The sequence below is a fragment of the Bubalus bubalis genome, chromosome 13 (genome assembly GCF_019923935.1).
Source record: "Bubalus bubalis isolate 160015118507 breed Murrah chromosome 13, NDDB_SH_1, whole genome shotgun sequence".
Classification (NCBI taxonomy): Eukaryota; Metazoa; Chordata; class Mammalia; order Artiodactyla; family Bovidae; genus Bubalus; species Bubalus bubalis.
This window is the reverse complement of record NC_059169.1, coordinates 55,950,241-55,965,359: the sequence shown is the minus strand read 5'-3', so window position 1 is coordinate 55,965,359 and position 15,119 is coordinate 55,950,241. Positions and strand designations below refer to the sequence as shown.

The 15,119-nt window shown below is 43.8% G+C and overlaps 1 protein-coding gene across 4 annotated transcripts in view; it reads right to left on the bottom strand.

Moving 5' to 3' along the window:
• ATP8A2 (ATPase phospholipid transporting 8A2) overlaps positions 1-15,119 on the bottom strand; it is a 481,981-nt gene that overhangs the window by 361,870 nt on the left and 104,992 nt on the right. For all 4 annotated transcript variants that reach the window (XM_025262844.3, XM_025262845.3, XM_025262846.3 and 1 more), the window contains exons 10-13: positions 14,612-14,723; positions 6,385-6,550; positions 2,724-2,851; positions 1,804-1,881 (exon numbers count right to left, since the gene is read on the bottom strand). In XM_025262844.3, coding sequence (XP_025118629.3) covers positions 1,804-1,881; positions 2,724-2,851; positions 6,385-6,550; positions 14,612-14,723 — 484 coding nt within the window. The remainder of the gene's footprint in view (positions 1-1,803; positions 1,882-2,723; positions 2,852-6,384; positions 6,551-14,611; positions 14,724-15,119) is intronic.

The window sequence follows — 15,119 nt, the reverse complement described above, 5'->3', positions numbered from 1 at the left end:
TGACTTTCTAAAGAGGGGTCATGACTGCAGCTGGATGTGAGATGGATTCCAGGAATTCCCAAGAACCATGCTAGGGAAGTCACACTGCACTGTTTTTATACAAGACAGATTAATAACAAGAATTGTGTACTCTAGACTTTTCCTAACTGATACAATATAAGCAAATACTAAGAATTATTTTTAAAGTGCCTTCAAGTAATGATTATTAATGATCCTAAAGAAGTCAAATAGTACACAGAAATATGAAATCAGTACACTATTAAAGTGATGAATGCTTTAACCATAAACAAGTTTAAATATAAGCTTTATCTGCAGTAAGACTAGGGGTATAAAAAGTTCAGTAGAATCAGCCTTTCAAAAGCAGTCTCCCTTCCTGTTTCTTTTTTAAAAGTTAAAAGATGATATCAAAATATTTTAAAATGACAATTTTATAATAAGGAATTAAGATTTTTCTATTATTCTGCCTATTGGATTTTGACTTGTCTTTTCAGTTCCAACTCAGAACTACTTCCCCATGCAAACTTTTCCTATTTCCGATTAGGATGAACTGTCTCATCGTGGGAGCTGGAGGATACTGAATCCTTCAATCATTTGGGTCCAGTTTAACAGCATCTGAGAACAAAGTTACGCTAACTATTATGCTAAAATAACAAAGGCAGACAAAGATGACCAAAGAGCTCGTCTCCACACCTTTGAACAGGCTTAGAAATCCCAGGATGGAAACAGACACATATATCTGTCATTCTTTTTTACTGTATTTATGTTTGGAGAGATTGTTGCAGAAACACTGAAGAGAGGTAAATTAACTCTGTTGGAAGACTGGAGCAGGGTTCAAAGAGAAGGCCGGTTTAGTCTGATATATACTGCACTCACTTCATGGGGTTGTTGGGAGAATCATATAAGATAAGTAAATAAAATGAAATTATAATCTGTAATTATAGTGCATTCAACAGACCTAGACTTTGCAGTGATTTCAACTCACAATGAGGACATAATGCAAAGTGTAACTCAGTAAAAAGGCAACAGGGGTTTGGAGGTGATAGTGGAAAAGAAACTGGGTCCCTGAAATATTACAGAGACGAAAGTAGGAACATGTGAGAGATTTTATGGATTTGTGTCCTTCAAATTAGCCCCCACATAAAGTCTCTTAGACAGAAAGGAAATCAAACCAGTCAACCCTAAAGAAAATCAACACTGAAAATTCACTGGAAGGACTGATGATAAAACTGAAGCTCCAATACTTTGGCCACCTGATCTGATGAGCCAACTCCTTGGGAAAGACCTTGATGCTGAGAAAGATTACAGGCAAAAGGAGAAGGGGGCAACAGAGGATGAGGTGGTTAGATAGTATCACTGACTCAATGGACATGAGTTTGAACAAACTCTGGAAGATAGTGAAGGACAGGGAAGCCTGGCGTGCTGCAGTCCATGGAGTCGCAGAGTCAGACACAACTTAGCAACTGAACAACAACCCAATATCCAAGCATCTTAACCGTCGTCTTCCTTTTATTTGCTCCTGATTAACAATCTTGCATACAAAGTGACCTTGCACTATATTTTTTGTACTAACTGTGTTGCAGGTGATAAGACCTTCTAGGTGATAAGATCTATCCATGTCTCAAAAAGCAAGTCAAGATCAATTAACATTTGTATTGAATAATACCTCCGAATACTACAGAGCTCTTCAGACATCAAAACCACCTTTATGGAGACTTATTTTTGCACAATCTCTCCACAGTTCTCCCAACACATGTCTGCCCCCATGCTCACATCACTGTCCCAAAGTCCCCAAGAGGCTCTCACCTGGCCAAGCTCTTCATTAAGGTTTGACGTCCTTGCCATGGCAGGGGTGTCATTTCCTAGATAATACATATCTGTGTCCTGAGAGAGGGAAAGGAGTGGAGGGACTTCAGCAAATATCCACCGTTCATCACTCATTTAGATTAATAAGGTAACAGGTAACTGTTAAAACAGGTAACTCAAATAAATGCTAATTTTTAAGTTAGTGGTGAAAATACAGGGTCTATTTATGTAGAAAAACACTAAGATACAGGGGAAAACATGGTATTTATTTATATCTAGAAGATTTGGCTTCCAGATGATCATTTCCTAACCTAGACTAACTCATACTTCAGAGCTTAGCTAATACCTCATTCAAAGGGTTGTTGTGAAGCTCAAATAAAAATGCCCATGGAAAAAAAAAAGCACATGAAAGTGTCTGGTCATCAAATACTAGCTGCTGAGGTCCGGTGCTTCACAACCATGGCGGGGTCCTTGAAAATTCCACCTGAACTCTTGCAACAGAACCCAAGCTCACTGTCACTGTGAATTTTGATCTAAAGGACACTTAAGCAGACACACCTAAGAGAGCTTTCCTTCTGCACTAAGGAGACCATAAAGCATGAGCAGCTGCAGCCACTTCATCCCCATGCACTGGAAGACAGGGACCTGCTTGCCTTCTTCTCCATTATCCCACTGTTGCTCCTGAGAGCACCTGCCTGTTTCATGACCCAGGAAACTGGGACACCAGGTGACTAGTCACCACCACCACTGGCTCAGGGACTACCCTGCCCAGTCTCTAGGCAGTGAAATCCCAGTGTGAATTATAAATCAATGACACTCCTCTTTTTCTGCAGGCCCAGTTTCATCACTAAGGCTCCGACAGGATATTAGGAAATGACACGTCCTCAGCAGCTCTGCTTCCTGCCCCGTGTGATACTCACCCAGTTTATGAAGAGGGCTTGTGTGTACTTCACAACCTCGAGAGTCACCAGCAGACTGATGGGAATCAGATTGTTGTAGAGGATGATGAATGTCAACAGGTTGTATCCGAAATTGTCTGAGGTCGCGTCTGCAGAAGAAAACCACAACACGTGCATAGCTTAGTCTCCGTTCAGTATCCCTGAACTTTATTATGCTGGCATTTTTCTGAAAGATGTTCACAAAAGAAGTTGACTGGCTTAAGTGTACATTTAGAGATTCAAGTTGAAATAGTCACTGAACACCTGCTCTGTGCCATGAACTGTGGATACACAAGGCTGCGATGACACAATTCCTTCCAATAAAGAGCTGGCTTCCAGTAGGAGGCTTTGAGGGAAGAGGGTGAGCAGAAGTCAGCATCTGCCAAGGTGATCATGCAGCAGGAGATATCGATTAAAGAGGAGTTCACAGGCATGCAGACACCATGGCAGCAGGGGTTTAATGGGAAGGTACAGTCACAGTCACTCAAAACCATCCAGAAGAACGGAGGCTTAAGACAAGTTCTGGAGGATGGCATGAAGGCAGCTAACTGAACAGGATGCAGAAAAGAGGACAGGAATACCTACAACCTCACTAAGGTAAGAGTGTATTTACACCCTAAAGAATTGGTCAAACTGGGGCAAGTGTGAACAGGCAAAACAGGTGCAGACAGGGAGGCATACAGGAAGCTTTGAGCCTATTTATAGAAGACAAGAGAAAGAATGTCTTAATGGAACATGGTCCCTAAAGGAAGAATCTGAAGCAGAATCGGCTAAGGCGGGAGGAGGCACCAGGAGAGGAGGCGGAGGTACAGGGTCTCTGAGTGTCAAAGAGGAAAGTTCTCTGAAGTCAAAGCTCTGACACGGATGGCACAAATGTGAAGTCTGATGGCTTTTACCGGAGCTACTCAGACTTCACCCTAAGGATAACAAGGCACAAAGCACTGAATGGAAAAAAATAGGCAAACTCTTCACTGTAAATCATGCAGCTAGTACTGGAGTTTGATGTCAGCTGAGCAATTTAAATGAGTTTCCACACAGCTTATGTATCAGAATAGTATCACTGTTGTTTATGCACCTAAACCATGACATGCTGCAGCTAATACATATACAAATCCATCTGCCTTCACGTTTGAAGCTAAACATACAAATGGTTGAAATCCATGTTTTAAGAACCAAAATCAAGGAATTTTGACCCAACCTACAACGGAAGTCCCAGTGACTTTTCCCATCTATAAAGTGGCAACGAGAGTCTTCCTGGGCAGTTCAAAATGTGTGAGCTTTCTATATGAGATAACTAGGAAAGGGGAAAAAAATAAATGTTTTTATCAATTTAACTAAAATATAAAGAAAGGTGGGAATAATAATTATCCCAAGAAATACTTCAAAGTTTAAAATTCAAATGTATTACTCAACATATCATTATTTATTTTGTCATTAAATTTTATTTATTTTTCTGGAATTGCTGTGGAAGGAGATTAGCAAATCTTCTCTCAAAACAAGAAGCCATAAAACTGGACAAAACTATCAAAACAAGCATTCAAAGTGCTGAGAAACCAATCATAGAGCACACGATAAATTCAAAAGCATGAATTCAAGAATAACTGCTCAATCTCAATGAGTGGGAGACTTTGGCATTTAAGCCAAAGTCTGTTTTTCCCTTCTCTCCCCGAGATCCACGTTGCTTAAGTTCTGCTCCGGGTGGTAGGTGAGGAGGGCCCTGAGGACTGGCAACTCTCATCCCCCGGCCCCCAGCCCACGTTGGGTAAATTCTATCCCAGGGTGGGACAGACTGTCAGAACAGGAACAGCCTGAGGGATCCGACGGAATCTGAAGCAGAGCATAGAACTGCCCTGCCTAGGGCACTGTGAAAAAACAACAGACCTCCCGGATCAGGGAAGACAAATCTCTCCCAATACTAGCAGGGGCAAACAAACTGCAGACAGAAATTAAACAGGCAGATCCGCGGAAAGGTGGCCAAGGAAAACTAGCTAAGACTCTACCCAGCCCTGGTGGGCCAGAGGGCAGGTCCATGTGCAAGGCTGCCCCTGCCCACGAGACTGGACAAGTCCTGGTGAGCCTCTAGTCCCTGACTGAATGTGGGGTCGATTTTAAACTTCCCATCAGTGAGGCCAATTCCGAAGCCACACACAGATCAAACAACTGGCCCCTCACTGGCTCAAGGGAAGGTCAGGACAACCTCTGACCACCCACTGGCTGACTTCTAAGCTAGGCTGACCCCCTAGAAGTCCAAGATAAAAACCTGGGATGATTTGTTGCTATCCAGTTGGCCTCACAAGAAATAACAAAGGAAATTCTCCAGGACAACAGGAAGTGACACCAGACAGCAATTCAATGTACATAAAGAAACAAGGGCAATAAAGGTAATTATATGGTACTTATAAAAGAATATAATTACATATGTTCTATACTTTCACTTGGATTTTTTTTTAAGTGGTAAAAGATTATAAAACTGCACGATGGACATATCTAGCTGTAACATGGCAGCAGTGGTTCACCACTCATGTCCAACTCTTTGTGACCCCATGGACTTAGCCTACCCATCTCCTCTGTCCCTGGGATTCTTCAGTCAAGAACACTGGAGTAGCTTGCCATTTCCTTCTCCAGGGGATCTTTCCAACCCAGGGATTGAACCCATGTCTCTTGCAGTGCAAGCAGTCTCCTGCAGAGCAGGCGGATTTTTTTTTACCGACTGAGCCACTAGGGAAGCCCCGATGTAAAATACACATCAGCAAAAAAAAGTCAGGAAACAAAGAAGGTATGTGAAGCAAAGACATGACAAGTTGGGAACTCAGATACACAGGAAGAAACGAAAAGAACTGGGAATAAAAGTAAATAAGTAAGTTAAAGTGAAACAACTCTACAAATACACTTGTTTTTTTTTTCTTTTTGCTTCTTTAAGAGACATAAAATTACATAGGCAGTAAGTACAACATTGTATTATTGGCTTGATAACTAAGACAGATGTAATACACATGGTAATAACAACACAAAGTAGGGGAGAAAATGGACCTACAATGGAGTCAAGTTTCTATATTTTATCGGAATCAAGTTAGTATTAATCTGAAGTCGATGCTGATGAATTAAGACATATGCCGTAATTCCTAAAGCAACCACTAAGAAAACAACTCCAACACTAACAATCAAAAAGGAATCATCTGGGATTTTCCTGGTGGTCCAGTGGTTAAGAATCTGCCTGCCAGTGCAGGGGACGTGCATTCAATTCCACAAGCCTTGGGGCAACTGAGCCCATGTGCAACAACTTCAGAGCCCACGCGCCAAAAGTACTGAAGCCCACAGGCTCTGGAGCCTGTGTGCCTTCTCATGACAGTCAGGAGCCCGCGTACCACAACTAGGGAGTAGCCCCCACTTGCCACAACTAGAGAAAGCATGCACGCAGCAGTGAAGACCCACTGCAGCCAAAACATAGGTAATTTTAAGAAATAATCATCTGAACATACAACAATCCCCAGATGAGTCCACCTTCACTTTATCACGAGACTCCTGTTCTTCCAGTTCTTCAAAGATGGGCTTTGTGTACACAGCCCAAGGGTGAAGAAGGAGAAAGGATGGCAAGTACTCGCAAGGATGAACCACGCCAACCAGCAGCCCGCCCAGCACGTACCCATCTTCTTGATGTACCAGTTCTTCCCTCCTTGAGAGCCGTTCCAGTACAGGGCCCCCACCGAGCTCACCAGGGCCATGACCAGCAGGATGCCGAACAGCACCAGGATCTGCACGTTGGTTACCTTCTCCACGTTCGATCTCTTGAGAGGGGCTTTGGTGGAATTCTGCACAAGAGCATTTAAAATCAATAAGGGTCACAGAACTCACTCGGGGGCCAAGAGGAGGGGGAAAAGGAGACAAGTTAACCAAATTCAACAAATAAAAAGACTATATTTTCTTTGCCTAGTAAGCAAAGAAATTTTAAAATGTACTATGCATCTCAATCAACATCTAGTTTTACATAAAGAACACAGAAGACACACTCTAAAAATCATCTCAACTCTACCGGATTCAGTCTGTACTTTCTATGACTACATTTTATCAAAAATCTAGCTACTTGTGTGATCTTAGAACATGGCATGTTTCAGTCATTTACATCCAGTTTTAAAGAAATCAAGATGTTGCTAATTTAAGAGAAACAAAGATTCTACATCAGGAAAAACTAGAATCTTCAAAGAAATAACATAGCTCTGTAATTAACACATGATGAGCTATTTTTTAAGCCCAGTAGCTCAAACTTTAATTGGGGCAGTGCGGGGCTGGGGGTGGGGGGGCGGGGGAAGACATACACAAACACACGTCAATAATGCAAAATAGCACAGTAGGTGTCAAAAATAAATGGATAGACGAAGAGTTCATTTGGAAAACTGAACAAGAAACAAAGAAGAGTCAAGAAAGCTTGAGGGGCCAGGAGGATTCTGAACAGAGTTCTAAGGTCCTAACCACAGACAGAATACGGGCAAGAAGCAACAACAAAAGCAGAAAGACAGTGCAGCCGTCTGAAAATGCTCATGGCCTGCTTTCTCACTGCTGGTGGGGAAACCAGCCCAGCTACACAATAAGCAAGTGAGTCCAGAAAGCTTCATTAAGACCAGATTTGAGGACCACTGCACATCACCTTTGGAACTGTATACCCTCTGCAGTGGAAGAGTCAACACAACTGTTTGCACTGGACAGGTATTCACTCAGAGTCATTTTCTGAAAATCTCTGAAGGTAGCTGTGGTGAACAGAATAATGCTCCTCCCCAAGATTACCTGGACCATGAATATGTCACTTTATATGGCAAAGGGGCTTTTCTGGTATGACTTAGGGAGATTAACCTGAATTCTCCAAATGGGCCCAATTTAATTACTTGGGTCTTCAAAAGCAGAAAAGGAAGAGATCCTTTCCCAGCTATGGTCAGAGGAAGATATAACTACAGACAAATGGCCAAAGAGATGCAGTGTTGATGCTCTGAAGATGGATGCTATTGTTGTTTAGTCACTCAGTCATGTCTGACTCTTTATGACCCCATGGACTATAGCCCGCCAGGCTCCTCTATCCATGGGATTTCCCAGCAAGAATACTGGAGTGGGTCACCATTCCCTTCTCCAGGAGATCTTCCCAACCCAGGGATCAAACCTGAGTCTCCTGCATTGGCAGGCAGATTCTTTACCACTGAGCCATCAGGGAAGTCCCTAAGATGGATGTGCTTAGTCACTCAGTCGTGTCTGACCCTTTGCAACCCCATGGTCTGTAACCCACCAGGCTCCTCTGTCCATGGGATTCTCCAGGCAAGAATACTGGAGTGGGTTGCCATTCAAGAAATTCAGGCAGCCTTTAGGAGGCTGGGAAAGGCAAGAAAGGAGTCTCCTCTGGAACTTCCTGGAATGTTCTAAAGGGGAAGGCTGCTGGCCAACACCACGATGTGGATGAGACCCTCATCAGACCTCCACCCTACAGAACGTCATGTAAGAGCTTCATGTGGTCATAAGCCACGGCATTTGTGCAATTTGTTGTAGAAGCAACGGGAAACTGACAATAATACAGCAGATGGTGACAACCCTCCTGGAGGAAGACAGAGCAGAAGCCAGGGGAGGACAGTGCGGGTGGGGAGGCGGGAGCTCCCCTCCACAGTCTCCTTCCACGAGTCCTGAGCCTCGTCCCTCTACAGGCAACACTGATTCGCAAGATCGGGTGATCTAAACGCTTGCGGGGCACCGACTGGCCATAAAAATGGTGCCAACTGGAGTCCACTCTCTCCCTCCCTCTTCCCAATCTATCGGACCCCAACAGAGCTGGGATGAAAATGTCCCTGAAAGTAAGACCACAAAGGCACAACATGAGAACAAAATCAAGATTAAAAACGAGAAGCGACTCATTCCTATGTTCCTTAGAGAATCTCAGACCACAGGAGGCTGCAACTTATCTGAATTCTATCCCCAAATCCAAGCCTACGGTTACTGTGGCTTTCTGTGAGGCTGGGGAGTCTAGGAGCTGCGAAGCTGGTGATTTTGTAGTCTTATAAGAATCCAAACAGCGTAGCACCATTTCCTTCACATATACTCTTTTCTCCATTTCACTTTCAGTTCAGTTCAGTCGCTTAGTTGTGCCTGATTCTTTGTGACCCCATGGACTGCAGCCTGCCAGGCTTCCCTATCCATCACCAACTCCTGAAGCTTGTTCAAACTCATGTCCATTGAGTCGATGATGCCATCCAACCATCTCATCCTCTGTCGTCTCCTCCTCCTGCCTTCAATCTTTCCCAGCATCAGGGTCTTTTCCAATGAGTCAGCTCTTCGCATCAGGTAGCCAAAGTATTGGAGTTTCAGCTTCAACATCAGTCCTTCCAGTGAATATTCAGGATTGATTTCCTTTAGGATGGACTGGTCTGATCTCCTTGCTGTCCAAGTGACTCTCAAGAGTCTTCTCCAACACCACAGTTCAAAAGCATCAATTCTTGGGCCCTCAGGTTTCTTTATAGTCCAACTCTCACATCCATACATGACTACTGGAAAAACCATAGCTTTGACTGACGGACCTTCATTGGCAAAGTAATGTCTCTGCATTTTAATATGTTGTCTAGGTTTGTCAAAGCTTTTCTTCCAAGGAGCAAGTGTCTTTTAACTTCATGGCTGCACTCACCATCTGCAGTGATTTTGGAGCTTCATTTTAGTTTCACTTTATAGTTCCCTAAACTACTCATCCTTTGAAGATTTTTTAAAAATTTTCCTCTGGAATCTAAATGGAAATCCATCAGTAAAGGCCAACTCATCAAATATCATCTCAAAGTTGATAGGGTTGACATACCATCTTTGGCCTCATGGCAAGAGCCAGAAGACCCGTTTCAAGACTGCCTACCCCAACCTTTTAAACGTTATTTTTAATAAACATTCATTGGAGATACAAGTAGGAAAAAATTTACAGTAAACATTATTCTATGACTCTGTAAGTTTAATAACTTCTGATCTTTCCCAGGGTTTGAATCCTGGCCAGTTAACTGGGTTAAGAGAAGCTGTGTTTCATTAAACACAAGAGCAACAACCCAAAACTTCCGGCTTCAGCCCATGCACTTAGGGGAGACAAGGTCTACGTGCTCACCCCACTTCCCTAAGCATTTCTCCTTGTAGTGATGAGCCTGTAATGATGCAAGTATGAATCTGATATAAGTTCCTCTCCAAAATTCTCAGAAAATACTGCTACTTCTGAGTGATGGAGTTCTAAACAGAAACAGGCCAAAACATCAGATTTTGCAAAATCTTAAATCAGGCCTGAACTTCATGTTTGATTCCCTTCTAAGAAAACAGTCAGCAGGGTACTAGTCAGAACAAGGAGCCAGACTGCCTAGGTTCGAATCCCAGCTCTCTCTTACTGGGAATATAACTTTGGCAACTTACTTAGGTTCTGTGCCTGTGTCCTCATCTAGAAAATGGGAACAACAATTCGTATTCTTCATAGCACTGTTGTGAGAAATCAATGAGTTCATAAATGCAAGTTTCTTGGAACAATGCATGGGGCACTATTTGCTGTTATTAATGTGATGGTATCTCTTTCCCATTCAGTCAATCAACAGAAACAGCAGACATTGAAATGTTTTTAGCAGTAAGTACTCTCCACATGAAATGAGGGAACTTTGAAGAGCGAAAGACATTGAGGTGAGAGTTGAAAAAACAAAAACGGAGAAGAACCCTAAAGCAACAGTGTTTCCTCTCTGTGGTCAAGCAGCACAAGTACAGACGGGAAACGTTATTTCACAAACAGGATGGCTTCCAGCTACGTGTGTTATATTATATTCCTTTTAAAAGCTCATTATTTTTACTTGTTGTTTTAGCCCTAAAGGCACAGCAACACTAGCACAGCTGTTCCTGGGGCTTTCCATTATTCTGCACTTGAGCAGTCAACATGTAAGAAGCCTCACAAAGAGGCTTACCATATGCAGAGGCAAGGAAGGTGCCCAGCACACTCAGGGTACACAGACCTCACGAGTTCACTTAGTGTACCTTGTTCACCGAAGGGAGGGCACAATTACTCTTGAGCGTCACTTAATTATCTCTTACGCCTTAGTTAACGAAACTGTATTACCAACACATGATCTAGAGAAACAGCATGCTTAGTCGCTCAGTCGTGTATGACTCTTTATGATCCCACAGACTCTAGCCGGCCAGGCTCCTTTGTCCAGGGGATTTTTTTCAGGCAAGAACACTGGAGTGCGTTACCATTTCCTTCTCTAGGGGATCTTCCAGATCCAGGGATAGAACACGCATCTCCTGAGTCTCCTATATTGCAGGTGGATTCTTTACCCACTGAGCCATTGGGGAAGCCCAAGATTTCCATAGAGAAACAGTATTGCACCCTGAAAAAAGAACCACTCGGGGTACAAAGAATCTTAGAGAGCAGTCACATTTGTAAAATGCACAACCTGAAAACTAGCCTCAGGGCCCTGCCCAAATCTGAGCGGGTGCCTCATGCTCTGTCACTTCATCACAAAGACAGAGGTGAAGTGTGGCCACCGGGGCTTCCAGCTCTGGCCGCTGGCTGCTGATGCTGGGCTGGGGCAGGGTGAGGACCCTCCCCAGGTGGCAGGGTGCTAAGCTATTCATGGAGATCAGGTCTTCCACACAGCCGTTCAGAACCCACACACTTCACGTGTTCTGATCAGCGCTGGTGGAGAGGTGAGGACCTGCAGGAAGGCTGGAGCAGGTGCATCCCAGGTAAGCGCCAAGTCTCCATCCACTCTTATCCACTCAAGAGCTGCCTCCCAGCATTCACCTGCTCCTCTCTCTGTGAGCTTCCATGGACCCCTCCTGCCCAGTGCACCCTCTGCAGCACCAGCCTGCCTCCAACACCAGGACTGCCCTAGGCCCTCCTCCCTGTCCCTTCCTCACCCACGCTTCCTGGGAGGTCCCCCCGGCAGAGGGGTCTCCGTGCAGACTCCCATGCTGCAGAAGACTGTGTTACTAAGCGTATACTCAGGACCTGCTAATACTCCTGACACTTTCTTCCTCCAGTGCTGCGTTTAAAACCCACATATAACATTCCTGCATTGGCTACACTGCCTTCTGCCCCTTCCCCCAGGAAGCCCACCAACTCTCCCCTCCCCCCACTCCCTGAAGACTCAAGTCACCAGCTTCAGCGTCCCTCTCTACCTGGCCCTCATCCTACAGTCACCAAATGCTGTGGTCCCTGCATTGTCCATCACTCCTCAATGGCCTCCGACAGCTTTCCTTTAGCACCCTACCCACTGGGAATCAGGCCTGGGTCCCTCCTGACTTTGACCTGGGAGGTCAAAGTCAAGTGCCCTGCACAGAGGCCTGTCACTCATCAATCTTCCTCCACTTCAGTCTCAGCCCTTCTAATCCCCCCGACCTTCGTCTCCTGTCTGCATTGCAGTGACCAGCTGGTATAGACACTGGGCTATATCACCTCATCGGTCCTAATCAATAGCTAACTCTCTCCTTCTATATCATTTGACCTTCAAGAGTGGACCAACACAACAGCCTCTGTTCTTCAATTCAATGTCTAAAATGTGCTTTTTGGTACCTGGTCAAATGACACCTCCTAACCTGGGGTGGTTTTCTTATCTCTCCTTGCTATTCTTTGGAACTCTGCATTCAGATGCTTATATCTTTCCTTTTCTCCTTTGCTTTTTGCTTCTCTTCTTTTCACAGCTATTTGTAAGGCCTCCCCAGACAGCCATTTTGCTTTTTTGCATTTCTTTTCCATGGGGATGGTCTTGATCCCTGTCTCCTGTACAATGTCACAAACCTCTGTCCATAGTTCATCAGGCACTCTGTCTATCAGATCTAGGCCCTTAAATCTATTTCTCACTTCCACTGTATAATCATAAGGGATTTGATTTAGGTCATACCTGAATGGTCTAGTGGTTTTCCCTACTTTCTTCAATTTAAGTCTGAATTTGGCAATAAGGAGCTCATGATCTGAGCCACAGTTAGTTCCCGGTCTTGTTTTTGCTGACTGTATAGAGCTTCTCCATCTTTGGCTAAAAAGAATATAATCAATCTGATTTCAGTGTTGACCATCTGGTGATGTCCATGTGTAGGGTTTTCTCTTGTATTGTTGGAAGAGGGTATTTGCTATGAGGAGGAGAGTGAAAAAGTTGGCTTAAAGCTCAACATTCAGAAAACGAAGATCATGGCATCCGGTCCCATCACTTCATGGGAAATAGATGGGGAAACAGTGGAAACAGTGTCAGACTTTATTTTTTGGGGCTCCAAAATCACTGCAGATGGTGACTGCAGCCATGAAATTAAAAGACGCTTACTCCTTGGAAGAAAAGTTATGACCAACCTAGATAGCATATTCAAAAGCAGAGATATTACTTTGCCAACAAAGGTCCGTCTAGTCAAGGCTATGGTTTTTCCAGTGGTCATGTATGGATGTGAGAGTTGGACTATAAAGAAAGCTGAGTGCCGAAGAATTGATGCTTTTGAACTGTGGTGTTGGAGAAGACTCTTGAGAGTCCCTTGGACTGCAAGGAGATCCAACCAGTCCATTCTAAAGGAGATCAGTCCTAGGTGTTCTTTGGAAGGCATGATGCTAAAGCTGAAACACCAGTACTTTGGCCACCTCATGCAAAGAGTTGACTCATTGGAAAAGACTCTGATGCTGGGAGGGATTGGGGGCAGGAGGAAAAGGGGACGACAGAGGATGAGATGGCTGGATGGCATCACCAACTCGATGGACATGCGTCTGAGTGAACTCCGGGAGTTGGTGATGGACAGGGAGGCCTGGCGTGCTGCGATTCATGGGGTCTCAAAGAGTCGGACACGACTGAGCGACTGAACTGAACTGAACTGAACCTGGGCTGGTTGGCCTTCCATATGGACCTCTGTGTGTGTGTGTGTGTGTGTGTGCACGTGTGTGTGCGCATGCTCAGTCATGTCCAACTCTATGTGACCCCATGGACTGTAGCCCTCCAGGCTCCTCTGCCCATGGAATTTTCCAGGCAAGAATACTGAAGTGGCTTTCCATCTCCTACTCCAAGGAATCTTCCCAACTCAGAGACTGAATCCTCATCTCTGTGTCTCCTGCATTGACAGGTGGATTCTTTACCACTGAGCCACCTGGAAAGTCCCCATGGACCCACAGCCCTCAGTAATGACCTGCATCCCAAAATCATCTCTCCACTCTGTAATCCCCATCACTCCTCGGTCTATCTAACTCTCTGCGGGGGTGAGAATGGGCCTTTGACTACTGTGTCCACACAGCCTGGCATAAGACATGCTGCATGGTGGCCCTAAACACTTTTAAATCAAGAAATATCACCAAATATGTGCCTTGGACGTTATACAAAAGGGCAGACAAGTTGAAAAGCCAATCCTGATGATAACAATAATCTTAAAAAAATGAACAGGGAGAAAGAACAAAATCATTTTAGTACTTTTTCTCGTCAGTATAGGATACAAAGAACAAACATGGTTTCAAAACTAACTGATTATCAACTGCCTACAATTCAGTTAAATAAGACAATTTCCTATAAAATCTCAATCAATCATGTGAGAAAAAGAAGTAGAGAGAAAAATAAAGAAGTTAGAACAAATCCCCCGCCTTGAGTTTGAAGACAAAACAGGCGAGGACTGATTGTCCCATTAGATCCAGAAAATAAAGATGGTTGATATTTCAGGCAAGAGGTAATAAATACCTGATACAATAAAAGAAAACCAGGAGAAACCACCTGGGAACCAAACTAAAGGCCCCTCCTTTCCAAATTTAGGTTCACAGACAAAACTTGAGCCTCTTAAAAGCAATATCTGCATTTTCCACCGTCTACTCCATAAAAAAAAAAAACAACAACAGGAAAAAAATACTGAAATCGGCATTGTTTCTCAGCACAGAAATATTTTACCTGCATGAGCTTGGTGTCATGTCCTGTGTAGACAACTATGCCAAAGCCCCACTGAGTGTTTCTAAGCTGTGTGCCTCTCAATAAGATCTGGTCCGGCCCAAGGGCAACGGGGCTAAAAACAAGAAACAACATTTATATTCAATGAGAGTTCAAAACAAATGAGCATGAGCTTCCCCCTTAAACAAAAACCCACAATAAATGAAGTGCTTCCTTTAGTCGAATTCGGACTATTTCACTGGGACACATGGGCCATAAAGGTTACCACTGGCTTAATCTACCCCAAAAGAGACCCACACAGAAAGGCTGACCTCATCCATTTGTCAACACAGAAAAGGTTTCCTTTTTTTTTTTCCTTTAAAACATGAAGAGGAAATATTGTCTCTTATAACTCTATTAGGAAACTCAATATACAAAAAGGAACTTGCTAAGATAACCAGAAGTTTATTCATTTGGGAAAGTCAGTTTATAGATTATAAAAAAAAAGGAAAAAAAAAAACCAAAGCTATAA